Source organism: Pleurodeles waltl, chromosome 12 (assembly GCF_031143425.1).
Source record: "Pleurodeles waltl isolate 20211129_DDA chromosome 12, aPleWal1.hap1.20221129, whole genome shotgun sequence".
Lineage (NCBI taxonomy): Eukaryota > Metazoa > Chordata > Amphibia > Caudata > Salamandridae > Pleurodeles > Pleurodeles waltl.
The window spans coordinates 146219377-146241783 of record NC_090451.1 but is presented as its reverse complement, the minus strand read 5'-3'; the positions used below and the strand labels follow the sequence as shown (position 1 = coordinate 146241783).

Here is a 22407-nt window from a genome sequence, read left to right as displayed (position 1 = left end):
AAAGCAAAGGTTTCGCGCTCACTTTCCAGGATGCCTGTTTCAGTCAGTCTCTCATTAGAAATCTCTTTCTTTCAGCCACTGTCAGTGCGGAAGTGGAAGTCGAGGTAAAGATCACCAACCAAGAGTTCAGTGATCAACTGACGAATAATGGCAGCGATGAATATAAGACGTTTGAGAAAAACTTCAAAGCTGAGGTAAGACAAGGGCATGTGTGAGATGAGAGCTGTGGGCAGAACCATCTGATTTGATCTGTTCTTGTTTTAAGTTTACTTGTGAAACAAACTGATAAAAGAGCGAAATAACACCAGCCACAGTCGTTGAACCAAGGCTCTCTGAATATCGATAGGTTCTCTTCCATTTCCCATCTCTCACTAGTGCAGACTCTGATTAGAAAGTCGAAAAGCATGTTAACAATTGTTTCTCGCACCCTTGTATACATCAGTTAATAAGGGCACTTGCAGAGGTGTTTAGTTATGTCTTTTGTACATAGCATGTACACAGGGGCACACAACACACAGGAACACACATGTAGCACATTCATATGCACACAGACCAGGAGGCAGACAGACAACTATTTTCACAGACCAGCAGAGATGTAGGGGTCCATGCACACAGAGAGTGATGTGCTGTACGAAAGACATGTTGATGTGCACCACAGAAGCAATCACAGATGTGCACCAGCATAGCACTGATCGATGTGCCTGAGAGAATCATTGTGCACTGATCTAGCGCCTTGAGACCCTCACGGGTGAGTAGCGCGCTTTATAAATATTATTGATTGATTGATTGATCCTCCTGGGAGCATGAGCTGGCACGCCTCAGTGGCGTAACGAAACTTGAGGGGACCCCCCTGCAGAGTACATGGAGTCCCCTCCAGACTTACTCAGGAACTTTCAGACAATGATAGTGTGATGCAGGTGTCCTTTGTTATGCCCCTGCTGGAGCTGAGCAATGATTGTTGTACTAGAGAGAGACAATGGACGATGTACTGTGTGTATTCACTGAGCTGTGGAAATTATTGGAGCATAATGTGATATGCAGTAGGTGGTACAGGATGATGCCACTATAGTAGAAACACATTGCTATGCAACATGTCATTTGTGGAACCTTCGATATCGGCTGGTAAAAGAAAATCTTTAATGAAACGTTCTGTTGCCTTAAACGCCAGAACTCAATTAAGGTCTTGCTAGATTTAGAGATTTATAGATTAGTGGAAAATTAAAAGGAAACTCATATTATCTCTTTGCAATTGTGCTAATTAAAAAAAAAAACTACTACAAAAATGGTAACAGCATGATGTAAAGATCATGATCAAATAGATAGACCACAATCCATCAAGCAGTTAAGAAAGTACAACTATATGGTAAGAACTGCAAAGAAGGTTTACCACTCACACAACGTTGGTGGCTGATAATGTCTCCAGGGAACTTTTTAAGAACATTGATGTCCTAAATTCTCCAGTAGCCAGTACGAACACAATAATACCCTCTAAGAGCTGGTGAAAAATTATGTAACTTTTATTTATGAAAAAGGTGGGAACAGCAGAGGTGAACTGGCTAGTTCTGTGGGGGAGGAACCTCCAGTGGTATCAGAGACCTATTGGTTGATATAATGTGCTAGCTTCTAAGAATTAAAGCTGCTGTCCTTTGAGGATGTTGAGAAGAGGATAAAAACTACTCGGCCTTTGTCCCTCTTGAATATTTGTTCTATCTTGAGAAATCTAACAACTGTGTGATAGCAGCATGAATTATGCAAATCATTAATGAATATCAGAATTTTATCTGGCAGAGAGTGAGTTTAAAATGACTGTTATATTCCCACCGCTAAAGAAACCACCCCTAAGTACTTAGGACAAAAAAAAAGGTTAGCCCTAAATCACCCATGCCATAGCTTTCAACATTGACGCACGTGTCATTGACTTTTCAGCTTCGAAGCTTCATGGATTTAAATAATAATTTGTTGAATGATAAGCAAGGTTGATTTATAGCAGACCGGGGCATTGAACAAGTGGTGATGCCGGTAATTTATGACTTGCGTGCAATGGTTGGTGGGACGACTCTTAGGGACAGTTGTATTATTAGATCTATCAGCCGCGCTTATTCTTTGACCACTACACATTCATCTATTGTTCATGTAATATTCTGGTTAAAGGCTTTGAATGACATCCCTTCTTCAGAAGTGACCCCAAAAGGTCCAAATCTGTATTTCCCCCCCATTCCAAACCCTTTTATGTATGATGTCCTACCCCCAGGAATTCAGCTTGTCCCCGCTTCTTTGAATTTATACTTAAATCTCTAGCCAGGGAACTTCACCACTTTTGGTCAATCAATACATATGAGCTGATGATCCCCAGGTGGCATGAAGCTTACAGAAAGATCAACTACCTCTGAGGTTGATCTTCCAGTGCCACTGTAAACAAGCAACCTCAATCTGGATGATTGTTTCAAGTTGAACCCTTTCAAAGTGGAGATTCGCCTCTCAAGCACAACAGCAAATGTCTTTGAAGCTTTGCTATGGACAGGACCTATTGGTAGTTGTTGTGATTCTGCACCTGAAGTGCGAAACGTAAAGCATGATGAAGATAGCTAATGGTAATTTTGATCCTCAGACTGCAATGGTGACTAAGGGCCTGATTTATATACTGCTGGCAGTCTGAGATTCATCAAGGTATGGAGGCCATTACGTCCAGCGGTGATCTCTGTGCATTCAGAGGAAGCACCACAATGGTTGTTCCTCTGAAAAGTAAACTCTGTAGGAGGCTGGCCTGGCTTATAGTGGGTACTAGAGGTACTTACACCTTGTACCAGGTCCAGTTATCCCTTATTAGTGTAGAAGAGGTGTTTCTAGCAGCTTAGGCTGATAGAAGGTAGCTATGGCAAAGCAGCTTAGGCTGAACTAGGAGACATGAAAAGCTCCTACTATACCACTTATATAATATGCACAATATCATAAGAAAACACAATACACAGAGTTACTAAAAATAAAGGTACTTTATTTTTATGACAATATGCCAAAAGTATCTCAGTGAGTACCCTCAGTAAGAAGGTAAGTAATATACACAAGGTATATGTACACAAACCAAAATTAGGTAAGTAAGAGCAAGAAAAGTAATGCAAACAGTGTAGAATTACAGTAGGTTGCAATAGGCAAGCATAGGTATAGGGGCAACACAAACCATATACTCCAAAAGTGGAATGCAAATCACGATTTGACCCCAGACATATGTGAGCTTGTAGAGGGTCGCTAGGACTGTAAGAAAAGAGTGAGGGTTAGAAAAATACCCCACCCCAAGACCCTGAAAAGTACGAGTAAAGTGCACCTACTTCCCCCAGAGAGCACAATAGTCATGATAGGGGGATTCTGCAGGAAGAACAAACACCAGCAGTGCACTGACAATGTATTTCCGGACCTGTAAGATAAGGGGACCAAGTCCAATAGTCGCGACAGTGTCCAGGGGGGCAGGAGCCCAGGAAACCCAGGATGAAGGTGCAAGGAAGCTGCCTCTGGATGGAAGAAGCTGGGAGAAAGAAGAGGAGTAGGAACTTCGCCTTTGGAAGACACATGTCCCGCGTTGCGATGAAGCTTGCAGAGGTGTTCCCATGCAGAAATACCGCAAACAATCCTTGCTAGCTGCAAGGGTCGCAGTAGAGGTTTTTGGGTGCTGCTGAGGACCAGAAAGGACCAGGATATCGCCTTTTGGAGAAGGAGACAGAGGGGACGCTCAGCAACTCAGAGAGCCCTCAGAAAAGCAGGCAGCACCCACAGAAGTATCCCAACAGTCACTTAGAAAAAGAGTGAACCAGAGTCCATGTGAAGTTACAAAAGGGGATCCCACGACGTCGGAGGACAACTCAGAAGGTTGTGCACTGCAGAACAGAGTGCTGGGGAACCAGGCTAGGCTGTGCATGAAGGAAATCCTGGAAGAGTGCACAGGAGCCGGAGCAGCTGCAAATCACGCAGTACACAGCTTTGTAGTCTAACGTGGGGAGGCAAGGACTTACCTCCACCAAACTTGGACTGAAGAGTCACTGGACTGTGGGAGTCATTTGGACAGAGTTACTGTGTTCCAGGGACCACGCTCGTCAGGATGAGGGGACCCAGAGGACCAGTGATGCAGTCTTTTGGTGCCTGCGTTAGCAGGGGGAAGATTCCGTCAACCCACAGGAGATTTCTTCGGAGCTTCTGGTGCAGGGTGAAGGCAAGCTACCCCCAGAGCATGCACCACCTGGAAACAGTCAAGAAAGCCGGCAGGATTAGGCGCTTCAATATTGCGGGTAGTCGTCTTGCTACTTTGTTGTGGTTTTGCAGGTGTCCTGGAGCAGTCAGCGGTCGATCCTTTGGTAGAAGGTGAAGAGGGAGATGCAGAGGAACTCTGGTGAGCTCTTGCATTCGTTATCTGAAGAATTCTCCAAAGCAGAGACCCTAAATAGCCAGAAAAGGAGGTTTGGCTACCAAGTTAGGAGGATTGGCTACCAAGAGAGGTAAGAGCCTATCAGAAGGAGCCTCTGATGTCACCTGCTGGCACTGGCCACTCAGAGCAGTCCAGTGTGCCCCCTACACCTCCGTTTCCAAGATGGCAGAGGTCTGGGACACACTGGAGGAGCTCTGGGCATCTCCCCTGGGAGGTACTGGTCAGGGGAGTGGTCACTCCCCTTTCCTTTGTCCAGTTTTGCGCCAGAGCAGGGCTGGGGGATCCCCGAACCGGTGTAGACTGCCTTATGCAGAGATGGGCACCATCTGTGCCCATCAAAGCATTTCCAGAGGCTGGGGGAGGCTTCGCCTCCCCAGCCCTTCACACCTACTTCCAAAGGGAGAGGGTGTAACACCCTCTCTCAGAGGACATCTTTTGTTCTGCCTTCCTGGGCCAGGGCTGCCTGGACCCAAGAAGGGCAGAAACCTGTCTGAGGGATTGGCACCTGCAGCAGCAGCTGCAGTGGAGACCCCAGAAAGGCAGTTTGGCAGTAGCCGGGTTCTGTGCTAGAGACCCAGGGGATTATGGAATTGTCCCCCCAATACCAGAATGGTATTGGGGTGACAATTCCATGATCTTAGACATGTTACGTGACCATGTTCGGAGTTACCATTGTGACGCTATACATAGGTAGTGACCTATGTATAGTGCACGCCTGTAATGGTGTCCCCGCACTCACAAAGCCCGGGGAATTTGCCCTGAATGATGTGGGGGCACCTTGGCTACTGCCAGGGTGCCCATACACTAAGTAACTTTGCACCCAACCTTCCTTCACCAGGTGAAGGTTAGACATATAGGTGACTTATAAGTTACTTATGTGCAGTGGTAAATGGCAGTGAAATAACGTGGACGTTATTTCACGCAGGCTGCAGTGGCAGGCCTGTGTAAGAATTGTCAGAGCTCCCTATGGGTAGCAAAAGAAATGCTGCAGCCCATAGGGATCTCCTGGAACCCCAATACCCTGGGTATCTCAGTACCATATATAAGGGAATTATATGGGTGTACCAGTATGCCAATGTGAATTGCTAAATTTTGTCACTAGCCTGTTAGTGACAAATTTGGAAAGCAGGGAGAGCATAACCACTAAGGTTCTGGTTAGCAGAGCCACAGTGAGACAGTTAAGCATCACACAGGGAACACATACAGGCCATAAACATTTGAGCACTGGGGTCCTGGTTAGCAGGATCCCAGTGACACATAACAAACACACTAACAACATAGGGTTTTTACTATGAGCACTGGGCCCTGGCTAGCAGGATCCCAGTGAGACAGTGAAAACACCCTGACATATACTCACAAACAGGCCAAAAGTGGGGGTAACAAGGCTAGAAAGAGGCTACCTTCCTACAAACTCCCAAAGAGGAAGTTTGTTGTTTGAAAACATCCACTAAATCTTTGTAATGGAAATGGCTGACGTTTTGGATCTGAGTCTCTTTGTCATCAGGTTCCACCTCTTAGCAATAGAACTGCTGATGAGGCAGGAGCATTAATTTGCATGACGATAATACATAATAGCAAATACCTGCTGTCAGCATGAATATATAACTCACTTTCTATCATAGATACATCACCAAACAACTAATCTTGTTGAAAGAACACTGCAAATAAATACATGACTGAAGCAAGAAAGTGGTAGCTCAACCAACTGCATAGTCAGTATTGCTGCACAGCCCATGTTAGATAGTGCCTCCATTACTGAAGGTACAGAAAATCAAGCAGGGAATATGGAGTAGCCAAAATATTGAGGATCAAAATATTGACCAATATTTATAGGTAAGGATAGGTTTACTGCACTTAACTCCACATATATGTACCTAAATGACATATAGGCCCTCATTATGACTTTGGCGCGAGGAACAGGCCACCCACCGACGTCCCGCAGTCAGGTCACCGCGCTGGCGGTGACCTTCTCCCTGCCCCTATTACGAGTTTCCTGCTGCGGCAGCGGGCAGAAACAGAGTTTCCGTCCGCTGACCCAGTGGGAAACAGCCCACAACATTGATGTTGGCTTGTAATCGAGCCAGCTGCAATGTTGCGGTGCGTAGGGTGCAACAGCACCTGTTGCGCTTTTCCCTGCCTGCTAAGCAGACAGTGAAAAGTGTGACGGGCTGTCCATGAGGGCCCCTGCACTGCCCATGCTAAGTGCATGGGCAGTGCAGGGGCCCCTATGGGGTCCCCTGCACCCTGTCTCCGCCAGCTTTTACAAGGCGGTGCAACTGTCATGTAAAAGCATGGAGAGGGCGGTTGTAATTCCCACGCTGGCGCTCCATTCAGCACTGCCTTGGCAGATTAGAACTGCTAGCACTTCCAGTCCCTCCAGTGGAGGGAAACTGGCAGTGCTGGCGGACCGACCGTTGCCGAACCGCCATGGTCATAATATGGCGGTCTGACCACCGCTTTGATGACGGTCAGACCACCAGACTCGTAATGAGGTCCTTGGTTTTCCAGATTACAACCAGTCCATTAAAATTTGCAAGATTAATAAAGTCAAACTTAAAATAACTGGAACATGAACTCAGACTGTGACATCATAATTTTTTTAAAGTATGTTAGACACGGCAAAAGGGTTTACCATTGAAATAAGAAAATATTTCTAAAATATAACAGATTACGTGAGTTTGAGAACTGTATTACAAGTCAGTTTTACACTGTTTTTCACTGAGATTCGTGTCCGGTATTACCTGCCGAACATATGTGGGCAAGTAGCGTGGGGTACTTAATGTGCATGTGGACAAACAGCACATGCTCAATCAGCAACTGGAAATCCAGTTTCAGGTGCAAATGTGAATTTTCACCTGAAATAGGATTAGCTTCTTTATTGTACTAAGGCTCTTGGAATGAAAAAAAAGACGCAGTGGACTAGCAGTACAGGAAGAATGAAGAACAAAAATTTGGGAACTGTGGCATCAAAATTGACAGCATTGTGAACAACTCATTGGATTTACGTACATTTGTGTTTTTTACAAGACTTCCCTCTTTTTTAACATTGATCCATTATGTAGCTCACATTACTCATTACCAAAGTCTTTACACATGCTAGTCTGTATATGCAACTGAATTCAGGTGTAATGTATTGGAAATATTCTTTCAGGAATTGAGAACTCTGTTAAAAGAGGCACTGAATGGATTTATAACTTTTTTTATTGTCTTTTGTAGATGGTGAGGGCCTATAAAAATGTACCAGGTTTTAAAGATGTGGAAATCCTGGCAATAAGGTAAGAATACAGAGTGTCTGCTTTATATTACCTGTCATTCAAGAGACAGTTGGTAAAACAACTGGGAAGTTAAAGACTTCTATAAACCAGAGTTTCAGCATTAGCCACTGAAAAAATGCAAAGCAAGACAGCCCACATGGAGCGCTTGGATCAATGTGGACTTCTTGCAAGCGTCAATACATCCTGGCTGCAAATGTGCACAGCATTTTGCAGTCTGCCCACTTTTTTTGGGTAAAATTCCAAAATGAAAAGGGACTGCTACATTGTAGGGTTGCGGGTTTTTGCTTTTTGATTTATGTGAGCTTTTTTTGACACTTCAAGAACAAAGTTTGTGAAATGCTTGCTAAAGTAAGCTTTGTAGTAGGTAAATCTTGCAATCTCTACTTTTCTGGCACGTTCTTAAAGCCTTTTTTTGCTGAAACTTCACCCACAGATAAAATGTAATTAAGTTTACCAACCTAAATAATTCACAGTGTAAAAGTTTTAAGCTTTGCACAGGGCCAATTATTAGAACCTAGGCAGTAGATAAATAACTTTCTAATGAATCATGCAAATGACCTGACTTAGAATCTGGTGAGTGTTCCACCCAGAAGTAGGAGTGGCAGGAAGTCTGACCCCAAGTAACCACTGAGATGGTGGCCTTTTTGCCAAAACTGCGCCTATTAACGGGGCAGGACCAGGGATTGAGTGTGTGGGACATCCCTCAAGTTTTGCCACGTACATGTTACTCGCCAAATCTGAATGATCCTCACAGAAAATAATTGTGATTCACTTTAAAGGTCAATGTTTTCATTTAAATGTCAAATGAGGACAACTTCTGTTTGCATCATTTACTAGTGCAAGACAGTCAACTAAATATAGATGCTGTTTTATGTCATGTGTACTGACGTAGAAGCTCTTATTTATGAAGTTTGATCATTCTAGATTATCCAAACAAGTCATGAAATTACAGATGTAACTGTAAGAATCTGCTAATACAAAGAAGCAGAACGAGTAAACGGTTTTGTGAGAAATGTGTTCCACACCATTCAGTTCACCTGGCTTGTTCACTCTTTGGTCTACCGGGTTTATGGCTTCTGCTGTGGGTGAGTCTCACTACCTGAGTCTCACTCAATGAGAGCTCTATTATAACAGATTTTAAGTGGTTGTTATCAGTGTCCACCTTCTAAGATAAAGTACACTGCTGTGCAACTAGTGTAAGAGGCTAAGGGCTGGTTGCACATAAACACATGTACACCCACCTAAGCATGTAAGACAACCGTCTAACTCACCCCAGTAGCTCCAGCAAGGTGGCCTGTTTCAGAAGTTTCCCTTCAGGGATTAGTGCTGAGCTGGTGTAGGCCTTAAAACATGAGTGGCCATTAATAACGTGAGTGTATACATCTGTAGTGATTACTGATAAATGTGTGTGTGGTTTACTATATTATACCCTATGGGCAAATTTTAACCAACCTACAATTTGTCATAGTAAGGCCTAGATGCTTGATTGGCGCACTAATGTTATAGTAAATCATGAGCTCTAAAGCAAATATGACATACAATTCCAAATATCTGCACTTTTTGTGGCATTACAATGTATATATTTTCTCTCTGACTTTGCTTCCAATTAAATCCCAGACTTTTGTTTCCCATCTGGGTCCATGATAATTACTATTCTAGCCAGTTGGAGGGTCAAAGGTCTCTCCACACAATAGGGCCATTACCCTACCGTTAGGCCTACTCCTGGAGAGAGACGTTTAAGAACAGTCTGGATTTGGGAGAAGCAACACCAGAGGAATGCCTCACTCGAGGAGGGAAGACACCTGACTCCTCTGAAAACATAGACTGAAGCACTTCTGATTTCAGCTGGCACCCAATTATTATGCCCGCAGAGGACTAGTCAATGCATTTTGGTGCTACTCCGCACCTTTGACACGTCATGACAAAGGCACGGAGTAGCGCCAAAACGCGTTGATGAGCCCTCTGCGAGCATAATAAATCCCTGCATTACAATCGCCTTTGGAATGGCGCTATATATATATATATATACATATATATATACATAGACATATATATATATATATTTATATATATATATACACTTAAATATATACATATATTTTGTTTTTTTCACATTTTCTGCATGAAATTAACATTTCAAAAAGAAAGGGGAAAGTCTCTGAAATTTAATTAAGGGTGTGATAATGAAAGAATGTTTTGCTATAATGGTATTACACAATAAAACGAATATTTATGCATCTACATATTTTAGTTAAAGACACATTTTCACTATTTGAAAGTATTATATATTTGATGTGTATGAATCTGTTCGAGGATGGTAATACTTTGTTATAATAACATTTGTGCAATTGAAGTAAGATTGTTGTGGTAGTATGTTTCAAAAAGGTCACTCTGAGTGGAAAGTGCATGATAATACCATAAACAGGCCGGCGGGGAAAAAAAAAGGGAATTATGACCGTGGCGGAAACCGCCAACATAGACAGCCACTTTAACACTCCGCCCGCCACGGCGGTACAGACAAGCAGCGCTGCGGTCACCGCCAACAGACAGGCGGGAGACAATGTACCGCCCACAGTATCACAACCCGCCAATCCGCCACCTTTTCTGGGGCGGATTCACCGTGGATAAAACACGGTGGAAAAAGCTTTTGCAATGGGAAAACGCTCACCTCTACACATCCCACGAGGAAGGAGGACACCATGGAGCCGGAATTACAAATACTCCCTGCCCTTGTCTTCCTGCTCATCTACGAACACCAGCAACGGCGGCGGCGAAGACAACGGTGAGTACTGCACCTACGACCTAGGGGAGGGGGGAGGCAAAAGTCAGGGGGGGACACACACAACACCCCCACCCTCACCCTTGCACATTACAACACACACACCAATGCATTTCCAAACATCACAGTACCAACCCACAAGCCCCCCGGAAGAATGCAAAGAAAAAAGGAAATCAGTTCAAAAATTGTAATGTATCAAAATACAGTTACCAAATATATACAGATATATATACACATTCAAAATTATATACATTACGAGAAGTAGTGCAGGTATGCACATATCAATATCCGTGCACCACTGGGCCAAAAATGCATGGGCGAGGCCCACACTAGATACCTGTCCACAAACGGAGAGAACACTGCAGGGCCATCAGATAGAAATACAACAGGCACATCAGGGGGAAGGGAAGGGGGGGCGATTACAGCACCACGCCAGATCCACGACAGGGCTCCATGCCCATTGATGTATCCTGGGGAGTGCAAAGCCACAGTCTCTCAATTCTCTCCAGTGGGTGGGTTGCCCACTGTACCATCCTGGGGAGTGCAAAGCCACAGTCTCTCAAGTCTCTCCAGTGGGTGGGTTGCCCACTGTACCATCCTGGGGAGTGCAAAGCCACAGTCTCTCAAGTCTCTCCAGTGGGTGGGTTGCCCACTGTACCATCCTGGCGAGTGCAAAGCCACAGTCTCTCAAGTCTCTCCAGTGGGTGGGTTGCCCACTGTACCATCCTGGGGAGTGCAAAGCCACAGTCTCTCAAGTCTCTCCAGTGGGTGGGTTGCCCACTGTACCATCTGGGGAGTGCAAAGCCACAGTCTCTCAAGTGGATAACAGTCTCCACTGGTTCTGGAGGGGGACTGGTGCCCAGAGTGCTTCATCCTGTTAAGGACAGACGGAGTGGATGCATGTCTCCACTGGTTCTGGAGGGGGAATGGTGCCCAGACTGCATTAGGCTCCCCGTGGTGGTTCCTGTTCCGTCACTGTCCCAACTTCACATGTGATAACGATGCTTGATGTGGCAGTGTTTTCCTTGTTCAGCGGTGCTTTGCCCTGTTCAGCGGTGTCTTGCCCTGTTCAGCGGTCTTCACCATGGCAGTGAATTCCTTGTTCAGCGGTGCTTTGCCATGGTGGTCTCTGACCTGTTCAGCGGTGCTTTGCCCTGTTCAGCGGTGCTTTGCCCTGTTCAGCAGTCATCACCATGGTGGTGATTTCCTTGTTCAGCGGTGCTTTGCCATGGCGGTCTCTGACCTGTTCAGAGGTGCTTTGCCCTGTTCAGCGGTGCTTTGCCCTGTTCAGCTGTCCTCACCATGGCGGTGATTTCCTTGTTCAGCAGTGCTTTGCCATGGCGGTCTCTGACCTGTTCAGCGGTGCTTTGCCCTGTTCAGAGGTGCTTTGCTCTGTTCAGCGGTCTTCACCATGGCGGTGATTTCCTTGTTCAGCGGTGCTTTGCCATGGCGGTCTCTGACCTCTGCATTGGTGTGTGGCATGACGGTCCCTCATTTCCTAGCGGGGCTGTGGCTGCCGGGGCCCTCCTGAGCACTGATTCCGGCGGTGGTCCCCTGACGAGTGACGATACTCCTGCCCTCCTGGGCACTGACCCCGGCGGTGGCCTCCTGACCAGTGACGATACTGCTGCCCTCCTCGGCACTGACTCCGGCGGTGGTCTCCTGACCAGTGACGATACTCCTGCCTTCCTGGGCACTGACCAGTGACGATACTGCTGCCCTCCTGGGCACTGACTCTGGCGGTGGTCTCCTGACCAGTAATGATACTCCTGCCCTCCTGGGCACTGACTCCGGCGGTGGTCCCCTGACCAGTGATGATACTGCTGCCCTCCTGGGCACTGACTCCGGCGGTGGTCTCCTGACCAGTGACGACGGTACTGGCGGTAGCGTCCCGGCCGCCGGGGAGGATGCCGCCCTTGTCCGGCGTGCTGCTCTTACCAGACTGTGCAGACTTCTTCTGGCACTTCACCACCTTTGGAGGAGTCACAGCTGACTCTGCAATCCCCCTGGGACCCTTGTGAGCAGTTTTGTCGCCAGGAGTCTTCACCCTGTCCCGTCGGCCACTTGAGATGCTTTACAGGGGGTGGACTGGCAGTGCTTTGGCTCCTTGTCACACTGCCTGCCCTGGTGGCCGGTGCACTCCACACACCTGTAACACGCACCACTGGTACTGGAGTCTTTTTGGCTGAGGCGCTACTATGGGACTTATGAATTGGAGGGGTGGGGGTGGGGGCAAAGAGGTCAATGTTGCTGAGGGAGAGCTTCTGACGAACACTAGGATGGGTATCTGGAGGGAGTCTGGGAGTGGAGGAAGAGGAGGTGGTTGTAGAAGGTGTCACTTTAGGTGTTTTGGGTGCAGTTGCAGGTACTGGAGGCTGTCGTGAGGTGGATGGATGTTGGGTGTGTGGGTGCCTGCATTTGTGTACTTTGGGAGGGGGTGTCACAGACACACTGGGAGTGGACACAGGGGACGTGTAAATGGTAGTGGGGGTGGTGAGTGCAGGTGAGCGGGTGTGGTGCTGGGTGTTCTGGTGCGAGTCCTAGTGCCTGTAGATGTAGTGCATGCAGGTGAGAGTGTAGACGACACTGGGAGGGAGGAGGGAGACGACGAGGAGGGTGACACAGTGGAGGCAGTGGATGTTGCTGTGTCTGTATGTGGGTGATGCTTGCGTGAGTGCCTGTGGTGCCTATGTTTGCCTGAGCTACTTGTGTGTGTTGAGGTGTATGCATGTTTGTCTGATGGTGTGCTTGGGATAGGCTGGGGTACAGGGGATAGGGTCTGGGTGGAGGAAGTTGGAGGGGGGAGGCTAGACACAGGGACAATGGCTGCCATCAGTGCTGAGGCCAGAGATTGCAGGGTTCGATGATGGGCAGCCCGACCAGAATGAATGCCCTCCAGGAATGCATTAGTGTGTTGCAACTCCCTTTCTACACCCTGGATGGCATTCACAATGGTAGACTGCCCAACAGTGAGTGACCTGAGGAGGTCAATGGCCTCCTCACTGAGGGCAGCAGGGGTGACAGGGGCAGGGACTGAGGTGCCTGGGGCAAAGGTGATGTCCACCCTCCTGGGTGAGCGGCCTGGGGCGAACGCTGAGGGGCTGCTGGGAGGGCGGTGCTGGTAGGGGAGGTGGCGGCTGTACCTGTAGAAGTGGGGGGCACAGATGGTGCCGCCACCACAAGGGAGCTCCCATCGGCGGACGAGTCCGTGTCACTGGTTGATGATCCGGTGACCGACGTGTAGCTCCCCTCGCCCTCAGTCCCACTGGTGCATTCTGAGTCCGTGGTGTGGCCCTCCATGGCCATGTGGGATGCAGCTCCCTCGTGCTCCGGTGCCACTCTACCTCCGCCTGATTATGCTGATGCACAAAAGAACCGGGAGAGCAGAAAAAGGGGGGGGGGGACGACAGAAGAAAGACAGGTTGAGTGCATGGCTTACCGCTACCGTTGGCACACAATACAGACACAGCAGCCCCCTGAACTACGCCGTGCTCTTTACCTCTACAGATGCAATTCCTGGGATATGGCCTACATGGCTATGATGGACATCTGCACACATGGATGCCACAGGGGCATCTATACCTGTACTTGGCACTCTACTGCGGTGGGGTAGAGTGCCACATGGCCTGCATTACGGAGGGGCCTAGTCTACGTATTTCTGCCTGGCCTAGGTACACTCACAGGCCTCCTCCCCCACCCAGGCCCCTCCACTGCGTGCAAAGTCCACAGAATGAGAGAGTACTCACCCCCTTGTGTCTGCTGTGATACCCTCAAGCGCCCATTCAACTCAGGGTAGGCCACCGCCAGGATCCGGAACATCAGGGGGGTCATGGGGCGATGGACACCCCTCCCACGTTGGGAGGCCATCCCCAGCTGAGCCTCCGCTGTCTTCTTGCTCCAGCGGCGAATGTCCTCCCATCTTTTCCGGCAGTGGGTGCCCCGTCTCTGGTGGACCCCCAGGGTCCGGACGTCCTTGGCGATGGCACGCCAAATGTCCTTCTTCTGGTGGGCGCTGACCTACATGACATGCACAAGGTAAGAAGCGAAGTCATTACCAACTGCCCCGTCGATGTGAGTGGCCCCCCTCCCTACCCTAGCCATGTGGCACATTCATTCACATGCATTCATGTTCCATGAACTCTGCCCCCTTCCCTCTTACAACCAGCCCTCTCCACCCAGGCCTAGCCCATACAACGTGCTAACTGTGTACTTACCTGTTGGTCTGCAGGACCGTAGAGTAGCGTGTACTGGGGGAGGACCCCGTCTACCAGTTTCTCCAACTCCTGAGCAGTGAAGGCAGGGGCCCTTTCTCCAGACTCAGCAGCCATCGTCGCTTCCAGACCGAGGTCACAGCAGCACTTGCAGTGTAGGTCCTCCCCTGTCAAAGATCAGGTATCTAGTGATTCAACAGATAGAAAATGGCGGTGACGTCCGCGGCGGTGCGTATCATCACCGCCGGCGCACTTGTTCATTGGCTCCGGGGACCCATAGGGTCCAATGTTAACCAATGCAGCATTGTGCCGCGGTCTACGACCGCCTACTGCGACGGTGTGCAACGGCAACGCAGTTACCACACAATCCCATTGTCCCAGTTTAGAGGTCAGGCAGCCGCCATTTCAGGGGCCCACATGGCTTCATTTACCCCTGCGTCACACATAGCTAGGCCTACACTCAACACACATACAGGAAGGGTTTTGTGTTTGGTGTCGTCTTCTGTGTAACTGTGGGTACATACCTTGAAGAAAATTGACTCGGCCGTCGCTGTTGTCCTTCCTAGGCGCCGTCAGCTGGGACATTTGAGAAGATGGTGGAAAATCCGGTGTAACGACCGCTGGTGCACCTGTTGACAATGGAGGAGCGACATTTAATCGTCACCTACAGGTTTGACCGTGCCACAATCCAGGAACTAGGTACCCAGTTGGAGCCAGACCTAATGTCAGCAATCCGCCATCCCCCTGACGTGCAGGTGCTGTCAGTGCTCCATTTCCTTGCAAGTGGCTCTTTTCAGACAACAGTGGCCATGGCATCAGGGATGTCCCAGCCTATGTTTTCCAACGCGCTGTCCAGAGTGTTGTCTGCCCTGCTGAAACACGTAAGGAGATACATCATTTTCCCTGAGGTGGAAGATTTGGCTACAGTGAAAGGTGACTTCTATGCCCTTGGACATATCCCCAACATCATAGGTGCTATTGATGGGACCCATGTAGCTCTGGTCCCCCCCCCCACAGGAGTGAACAGGTGTACAGGAACAGGAAGAGTTATCATTCGATGAATGTACAGATGGTATGTTTGGCAGACCGGTACATCTCCCAGGTTAATGCTATGTTCCCTGGCTCAGTGCATGACGCCTACATCCTGCGGAATAGCAGCATCCCTGATATGATGGGTCAACTCCAGAGGCACTGGGTGTGGCTATTAGGAGACTCTGGTTACCCCAACCTGTCCTGGCTACTGACCCCAGTGAGGAATCCCAGGACCAGGGCAGAGTAACGCTACAATGAGGCCCATGGGCGGACTAGGAGGGTGATCGAACGCACCTTCGGCCTCCTTAAGGCCAGGTTCAGGTGCCTCCACATGACAGGTGGTTCCCTATTCTACTCACCGAAGAAGGTGTGCCAGATCATCATCGCCTGCTCGATGCTTCACAATCTTGCATTGCGACGCCAGGTGCCTTTTCTGCAGGAGGATGGTCCAGATGACGGTGTTGTGGCAGCTGTGGAGCCTGTGGAGGAAACTGAGGAAGAAGACAACAGGGAGTCAGTCATACAGCAATATTTCCAGTGACACACAGGTGAGAACATTGTCATTTTTACCATTACATTCACTGTCACACGTCTTCCTTTATCCAGTGTGTAATTTAATAGGATTATTTGGTAACTGAGTTGTTCCTTTCCATTACGGTTTCACAGGTGTTGTTACCAACGTGTGTCATCTGCATGCATCCTTCAAGGACTTGTGATGTGTGACATAGGTATGTTGGTTTTACAATTGAGAACGCATTTTGACACTGTCATTGATAATACAAATTTACCAAATCACAGACTGACTCCAGATTGTTTTGTGCTTCAAGGGGGTTTATTGAAGTGCTCAAAAATGGAGGGGGGTTGTAAAATGAGGATGGGTGATGGTGGAGGAATGTCCATGGCAGAGTCCAGTCTATTGGTCTCACAGGTGCACTGCCCATATGGGCATAGGAAGTGGAGCTGGGGCAGTTTAAGTATGGACAGGGTAACAAAGTGGGACAGTGGGGGCACAATCAGGGTGGTCTCATTTCCTGGTGGGGGCCTTGCCATCTTGCTCTGTCCTGTTCCTGGATCTCATGGACCGCTTGCGTGGTGGTTGTCCGTCTGCAGGGGGTGGGGTGCTGGTGTGGTGGTCCTGTGGCGGGGTGTCCTGTCCACTGCCGCCGGCGGAGGTGGTGGGCAGTTCATCATCCATGCTAGTGTCAGGGGCCCCTTGGAGTGCCACAGTGTCCCTCATGGTCTTTTGTATGTCCTTCAGCACCCCTACGATGGTGCCCAAAGCGGAGCTGATGGTCCTGAGCTCCTCCCTGAACCCCAAATACTGTTCCTCCTACAGGCGCTGGGTCTCCTGAATCTTGACCAGGACCGTCGCCATCGTCTCCTGGGAGTGGTGGTATGCTCCCATGATGGAGGAGAGGGCCTCATGGAGAGTGGGTTCCCTTGGCCTGTCCGCCCCCTGTCGCACAGCAGCCCTCCCAGTTCCCCTGTGTTCCTGTGCCTCCGTCCCCTGGACCATGTGCCCACTACCACTGCCCCCACGTCCCTGTTGTTGTTGGGGTGATGGGTTATCCTGGGTTCCCTGTAGTGGTGGACACACAGCTGATTGTCCTGTCCTGGGTACGGAAGATTGGGCCCGCTGGGTGGGTGCTGTGCTGGTGTTACCAGAGGGTGGAAGGTCAGTGTTGGGCTGTGCCTGTGCAAGGGGAACCGACTGTCCCAAGGCCCACGATGGTCCGGGCTGGTCATCAGGCTCCAGTAGGGCAGAGCTGCTATCGTCACTGTGGGCCTCTTCTGTGGGTGGAGTGGAGATGTCTGGACCCTCCGGTGTGGTGACGGTCCTTCGTGATCCTGCAGGGGCATAAGAGCATGATTATTGCATGTGTGTGTGTGATGGTGTGCAATGGGTGGGTGTGCGTGTACCCCAGTGCAAGCATTCCTGTGTGGGGGCTTGTGTGATGATGGTTAGGGGGTTGTTATGGGTATGTGCAGTGGGCATGCTTTGGTGATGGATGTCCATGCTTAGTTGTGTCATGCAGGGCTTGGTGTTGGGATGGGTGGTTTGTGTTATTAGTACATTAGTGAGGAGTTTGAGTGATAGGGGAGGGGGTGAGGGTGGTAGTGTGTGATAGCATGCAGGTAGGGTGGGGGATGTGATATTTAAGATTTGACTTACCAGTGTCCATTCCTCCACCGACTCCTCCGAGGCCCTCAGGATGCATGATGGTCAAGACTTGCTCCTCCCATGTTGTTAGTTGTGGGGGAGGAGGTGGGGGTCTGCCACCAGACCGCTGAACCGCGATGTTGTGCCTGGAGACTGTTGAACGCACCTTCCCCCGTAGGTCGTTCCACCTCTTCCTGATGTCCTCCCGATTTCTTGGGTGCTGTCCCACAGCGTTGACCCTGTCGACTATTCTGCACCATAGCTCCATCTTCCTGGCTATGGAGGTGTGCTGCACCTGTGAGACAAATAGCTGTGGCTCTACCCGTAGGATTTCCTCCACCATGACCCTGAGCTCCTCCTCAGAAAACCTGGGGTGTCTTTGGCGTGACATGGGGTGGTGTGGGTGATGTGTGGGGTGGTGTATGTGGTGATGAGTGTGGTGATGTGTAGTGGTGTTTTGTGCGTGGATGTTGTGTGGGTGATGGTTTTGTGTGCCTCTGTCTGGTGGAATTGTCTAATCTGTGCCTTCGTGACTAATTTTTGGTGGTAGGGGTTTGTGGGTGATGTGGGAGTGTGTTTTATATTGTGTTGGTTGTGTGGGAGTGTTTGTATGTGTATCAGGTGTATGTATTTAGAATTGTCCAATGTGGCAGTCTTTTGGAGATGTGTGTATATTTTGAGCGTGGCGGTGTGTACCGCCAATGGAATACCGCGGTTGAAAAGCTGCGGGGATTCGTGGGTCGTAATGGCATCGGCGTGTTTCTGTTGGCGTGGAGGATTTGTTTTCACCAGTTTAACACTGACCTTTGGTGTGGCGGAGTTGTGTGGGTGTCTGAATTTCGACGGATTCCGAGATGTGTGTCATAATAGCTGTGGTGGAATTCGGCTGCCGCGGCGGTGTATTGGCGGTCTTCTGTACGGCGGTAAGCAGCTTTTAACGCCAATGTTGTAATGACCACCTTAGTGTTTCTATTATGACTACCAGTAGGAGGAGAGCCAAGATCATCTAACAGAGGTGCATCATTCTCACTTGCCAGCTAGGTGGCGTGGTGACACTCTGCTGGAGGAGCAGGTTGTTTCCAATGCTCGGCAGTGTGGACTGGCGTCACTCCAGCTAGGTGTGGCCCAGGCCCTTCGGGAAACTTCTTGCATTGGGAGCTTCCTGAAAAGGACAAGAGCAGGTGCCGGCAGAATGTTGGGACCATGTAAGAATTAAACAGGCTTAGAACACCTGTAATTATCGGCTTACCAGCACATTCTAGTGGTTTCTAGTTTTCCCTTTCCAAGATAGGTGCTCCTTTGGATTTCATGTCTTATTTTTGGGCAGGCCACCTGGGCTCCTGGACTTCCTGCCCATGGTTTCCTGTTTCCTGTATGGCAGTATTTAAGGAAGCTCTGAACTGGTATTCAGAGTGCTGCAATGAAGTCAGTCATGTTATAACTTGTTCATCACACCCTAATTCTCAGCATGTGTCTCATTTTTGCTTCATAGCTCACACTAGATTAGAGGTACTCGAGCATCTGTTTCTCTTGCACACCTTTCTGTGCCACTTTACTGTGCTAGTTTTTCCTGCTCCAGCTTACTGAATTATCCATTGTGATATTGGAACATACTTATCATTAAGATGTTTTATGACTTTTAGGCTTTTTTATCTGCTCTGGGATGCCTTCATACAAACGCTAGCTCTTAAATGTGTGAAATCTGTGTTGAAGAAAGTGGCAACTGGAGTGCATTGCACCTATCTAGGACAATACTGGTTCAAGTCTAAGAAACGGTCTTTGCGTGCAGCCACTGATAAATTCCACTGGTCTCAAAATCCTGAAGCCTTCGATTACTTTTCTTTAGTCCCCTTCCAAATTATCTCAGTGGACTTGTTTACATTGATTCAACTTTTGTTCTCCTCCTAGGTTAGTTGGAAAAAGACTCATGTTGACATTGTGCCTCCTTGAAAGCCAGGTTGGCAGTTTAAATTTCTCGAATATGTCCTTCAATTTGTGGTGCATTTTGGCCTTGGAGATCTACAGAGCTCCCTGGTTTTATTTTGTACCTTAATTCTTGCACTTTGCTGACTGTGGAGATACCTCTGTTGGCTTTGGTTCCCACTCTGCATTAGGGAGAATTTGAAATGAATTATACTCAGTCACCAGTCAGGTGCTAGAGGTTGAGAACCACACATAACAGATAATTGTCATAATTTTTTATATTGAAAATTGTTGGCTGTTGGCCATATGTTAATTTCTGTTTTATTTTCAATTTTCCTTCTCTCGTTCTTCTGCCAAACACTTTAGAATTAATTATATGTGTGAATGCTATTGTGTGTCTCCTTTGTTGTTTACTGTTCCGGTTTTCTGGTTGTATGCATTGTATTTCATATCTTGAGCCCATTCCTGTCACTTGAAGCAATCATTTTGGGTTTTCTGGTAAATGTCTGCAATGGTCTTGAGTCACTGGGGCAGGTCGTGGAAGTGTTTGACCTATTCATCTAAAATCATTATGAACTTATTTTTCGTGCCACTAATACTGGTTGTTGTTTACTTAACCTTATTGGCAGCGATAGTTTGACAGGACCTTTAGCTTCAACATTTACACTCTTGCCAAAGGGATTTCCTAACTTTGTACCCCATCTCATCTGTTTCAACTTCAATTGAATGCTTCTCTTTGAGAAATGGAAGCATCATGAATAGTAGAATGGGGTCAGAAGGAGTGTGACTCATATTTTTTTCTATGATCAATTAAAAAAGTATCCATAAGTGTGCAGTGAATTTGTGGACATTATGGGATCAATGTATGCTTCAGTCCACAAGACAGCTACATAAAGGCAAAGAGGTAGGGTAGGCTACTAGCACTTTTACTGCTGTTAATGTTATGGAGGTTATCATGACAGACCATCTTCAGGCTATACTATCCACATAAGTTCGCAATTCCCGCCAGTATCATGACAAGAGGAATCAGCAACATATTACAAAACTTTGTAGATTTTCTTAACTTTTATGCCTCTGATTGCACACAGGGTTACATTACTCCCTATGAGACTAGTAATAACCAGTGTGTTGATCCGGTGCACTGAGCCTGTAGTCTGTCTATTGTATCCCTCTGGTGTCTCTCTTTAACCAACTCATCTTTTGTGACTGATCTTTTAGTTCCATTACCCTTGGGGAATCCTTTGAGTTTCAATTGCAGTGCCACAGCAGGCAATGAATAGTAGTAGGCTTTGGATGGTATCATAACCAAGAACAATTCTGCATGCACATCAAGCAACAGGTCACCAGTGCTAAAGTGTATGTGCTTTCTCCTCTAAACATGGCGAAATTGGCTTACACACAAGTGGCACATTTATTTACTTATATGTTCCTAGTAACATTGTACTACATTTACCCATGGCCTGTAAATTAAATGTTACTTGTGGACCTGCAGCACTTATTGTGCCATCCAGTAATTAGCCTTTTTAAACATATCTCACATACATCATTGCCGCCTGTGTGTGAAGTTTTAAACTGCAATTTGGCTTAGCAACGTAAACCTTTTATTTGTCCCAAACCTGCCTTTTTAATACATATGGGTCACTCTTGGGGTAGGCCCTAAACAGCCCACAGGGCAGCGTGCATTGTATTAAAAAAGACTGTGAGCCCTATCTCTCCAACAGGATAACATTTTGTTACCTTATTACATTTAATAAGTGATAACTTGTCTTTTGGAGCAGGTAGAAATATCATGTTTGGTGATTGTAATTTAAAACTCTCTTTAATGGTATAGTAAGATTTTAAGCTACAGTTCTGAAATTCTAACTTTTAGAAAGTTGGCATTTTCTTGTCCAAACAATTTGGTGCCTGAACCTCGTTCCCTTGATCATATTACTAGATGGAGTTAGTAGTTGCCCTTTCTATATTCCTACCCAAAAGCCACATGTAGAGGGACCGATTCTTGGCAGGATGAACCATCCTGACTTAATGGGAGGGGCAGAACTCTCACCTGTTATATTTGCACTTCAAAGACACTGCGTAGCTCACCCACAAAGAACTTCATAGTAGCCTATTTTGCCCCCAGACATCCTGGGGACAGGGCAGGGAGGTAGAAAATTCCCAACACTTCAGTGGGGGTAAAACTCCAGAAATGTCTTCCACTTCAAAGCTGGCACCAGACATAAAACTAGGACCCTCAGACCCATTCTTCAGTACACTCCTGGATGTGGATACTACAGAAGAAAGACAGCCCTGCTGCTTGAGACCTGCCCTTCTGTCTGAGAAGGAAGACTGAACCTGCTTCATTCATTCCAGGATACCTGATTGACTCCAATGGATAGTTAGCTGTTCCAAACCATAGGGACACAACAAGCTGCAGAGTCCTCTCTGCAACTTTCCAACTAACCTACTCCACTGAATCTACAACTGGACCTGCAAAAGTTCTGTTGGCGTCTGCTTGAGTGAATTCCTGATCCCCACTTAGTGCCTCCCAGGACCTGTACCCTTGATGTTGCATCAGTTGAACTCCTTTGGGCAGAAAAAGTAAAGTCCTGAAGTTTTGGGCTTTTCATGATTAT

The 22407-nt window shown here is 47.8% G+C and overlaps 1 protein-coding gene across 1 annotated transcript in view; it reads left to right on the top strand.

Moving 5' to 3' along the window:
• LOC138268114 (mucin-3A-like) overlaps positions 1 to 22407 on the top strand; it is a 247055-nt gene that overhangs the window by 165303 nt on the left and 59345 nt on the right. The window contains exons 4-5 of the mRNA XM_069217504.1: positions 76 to 194; positions 7628 to 7686. Of these exons, the coding sequence (XP_069073605.1) occupies positions 76 to 194; positions 7628 to 7686 (178 nt within the window). The remainder of the gene's footprint in view (positions 1 to 75; positions 195 to 7627; positions 7687 to 22407) is intronic.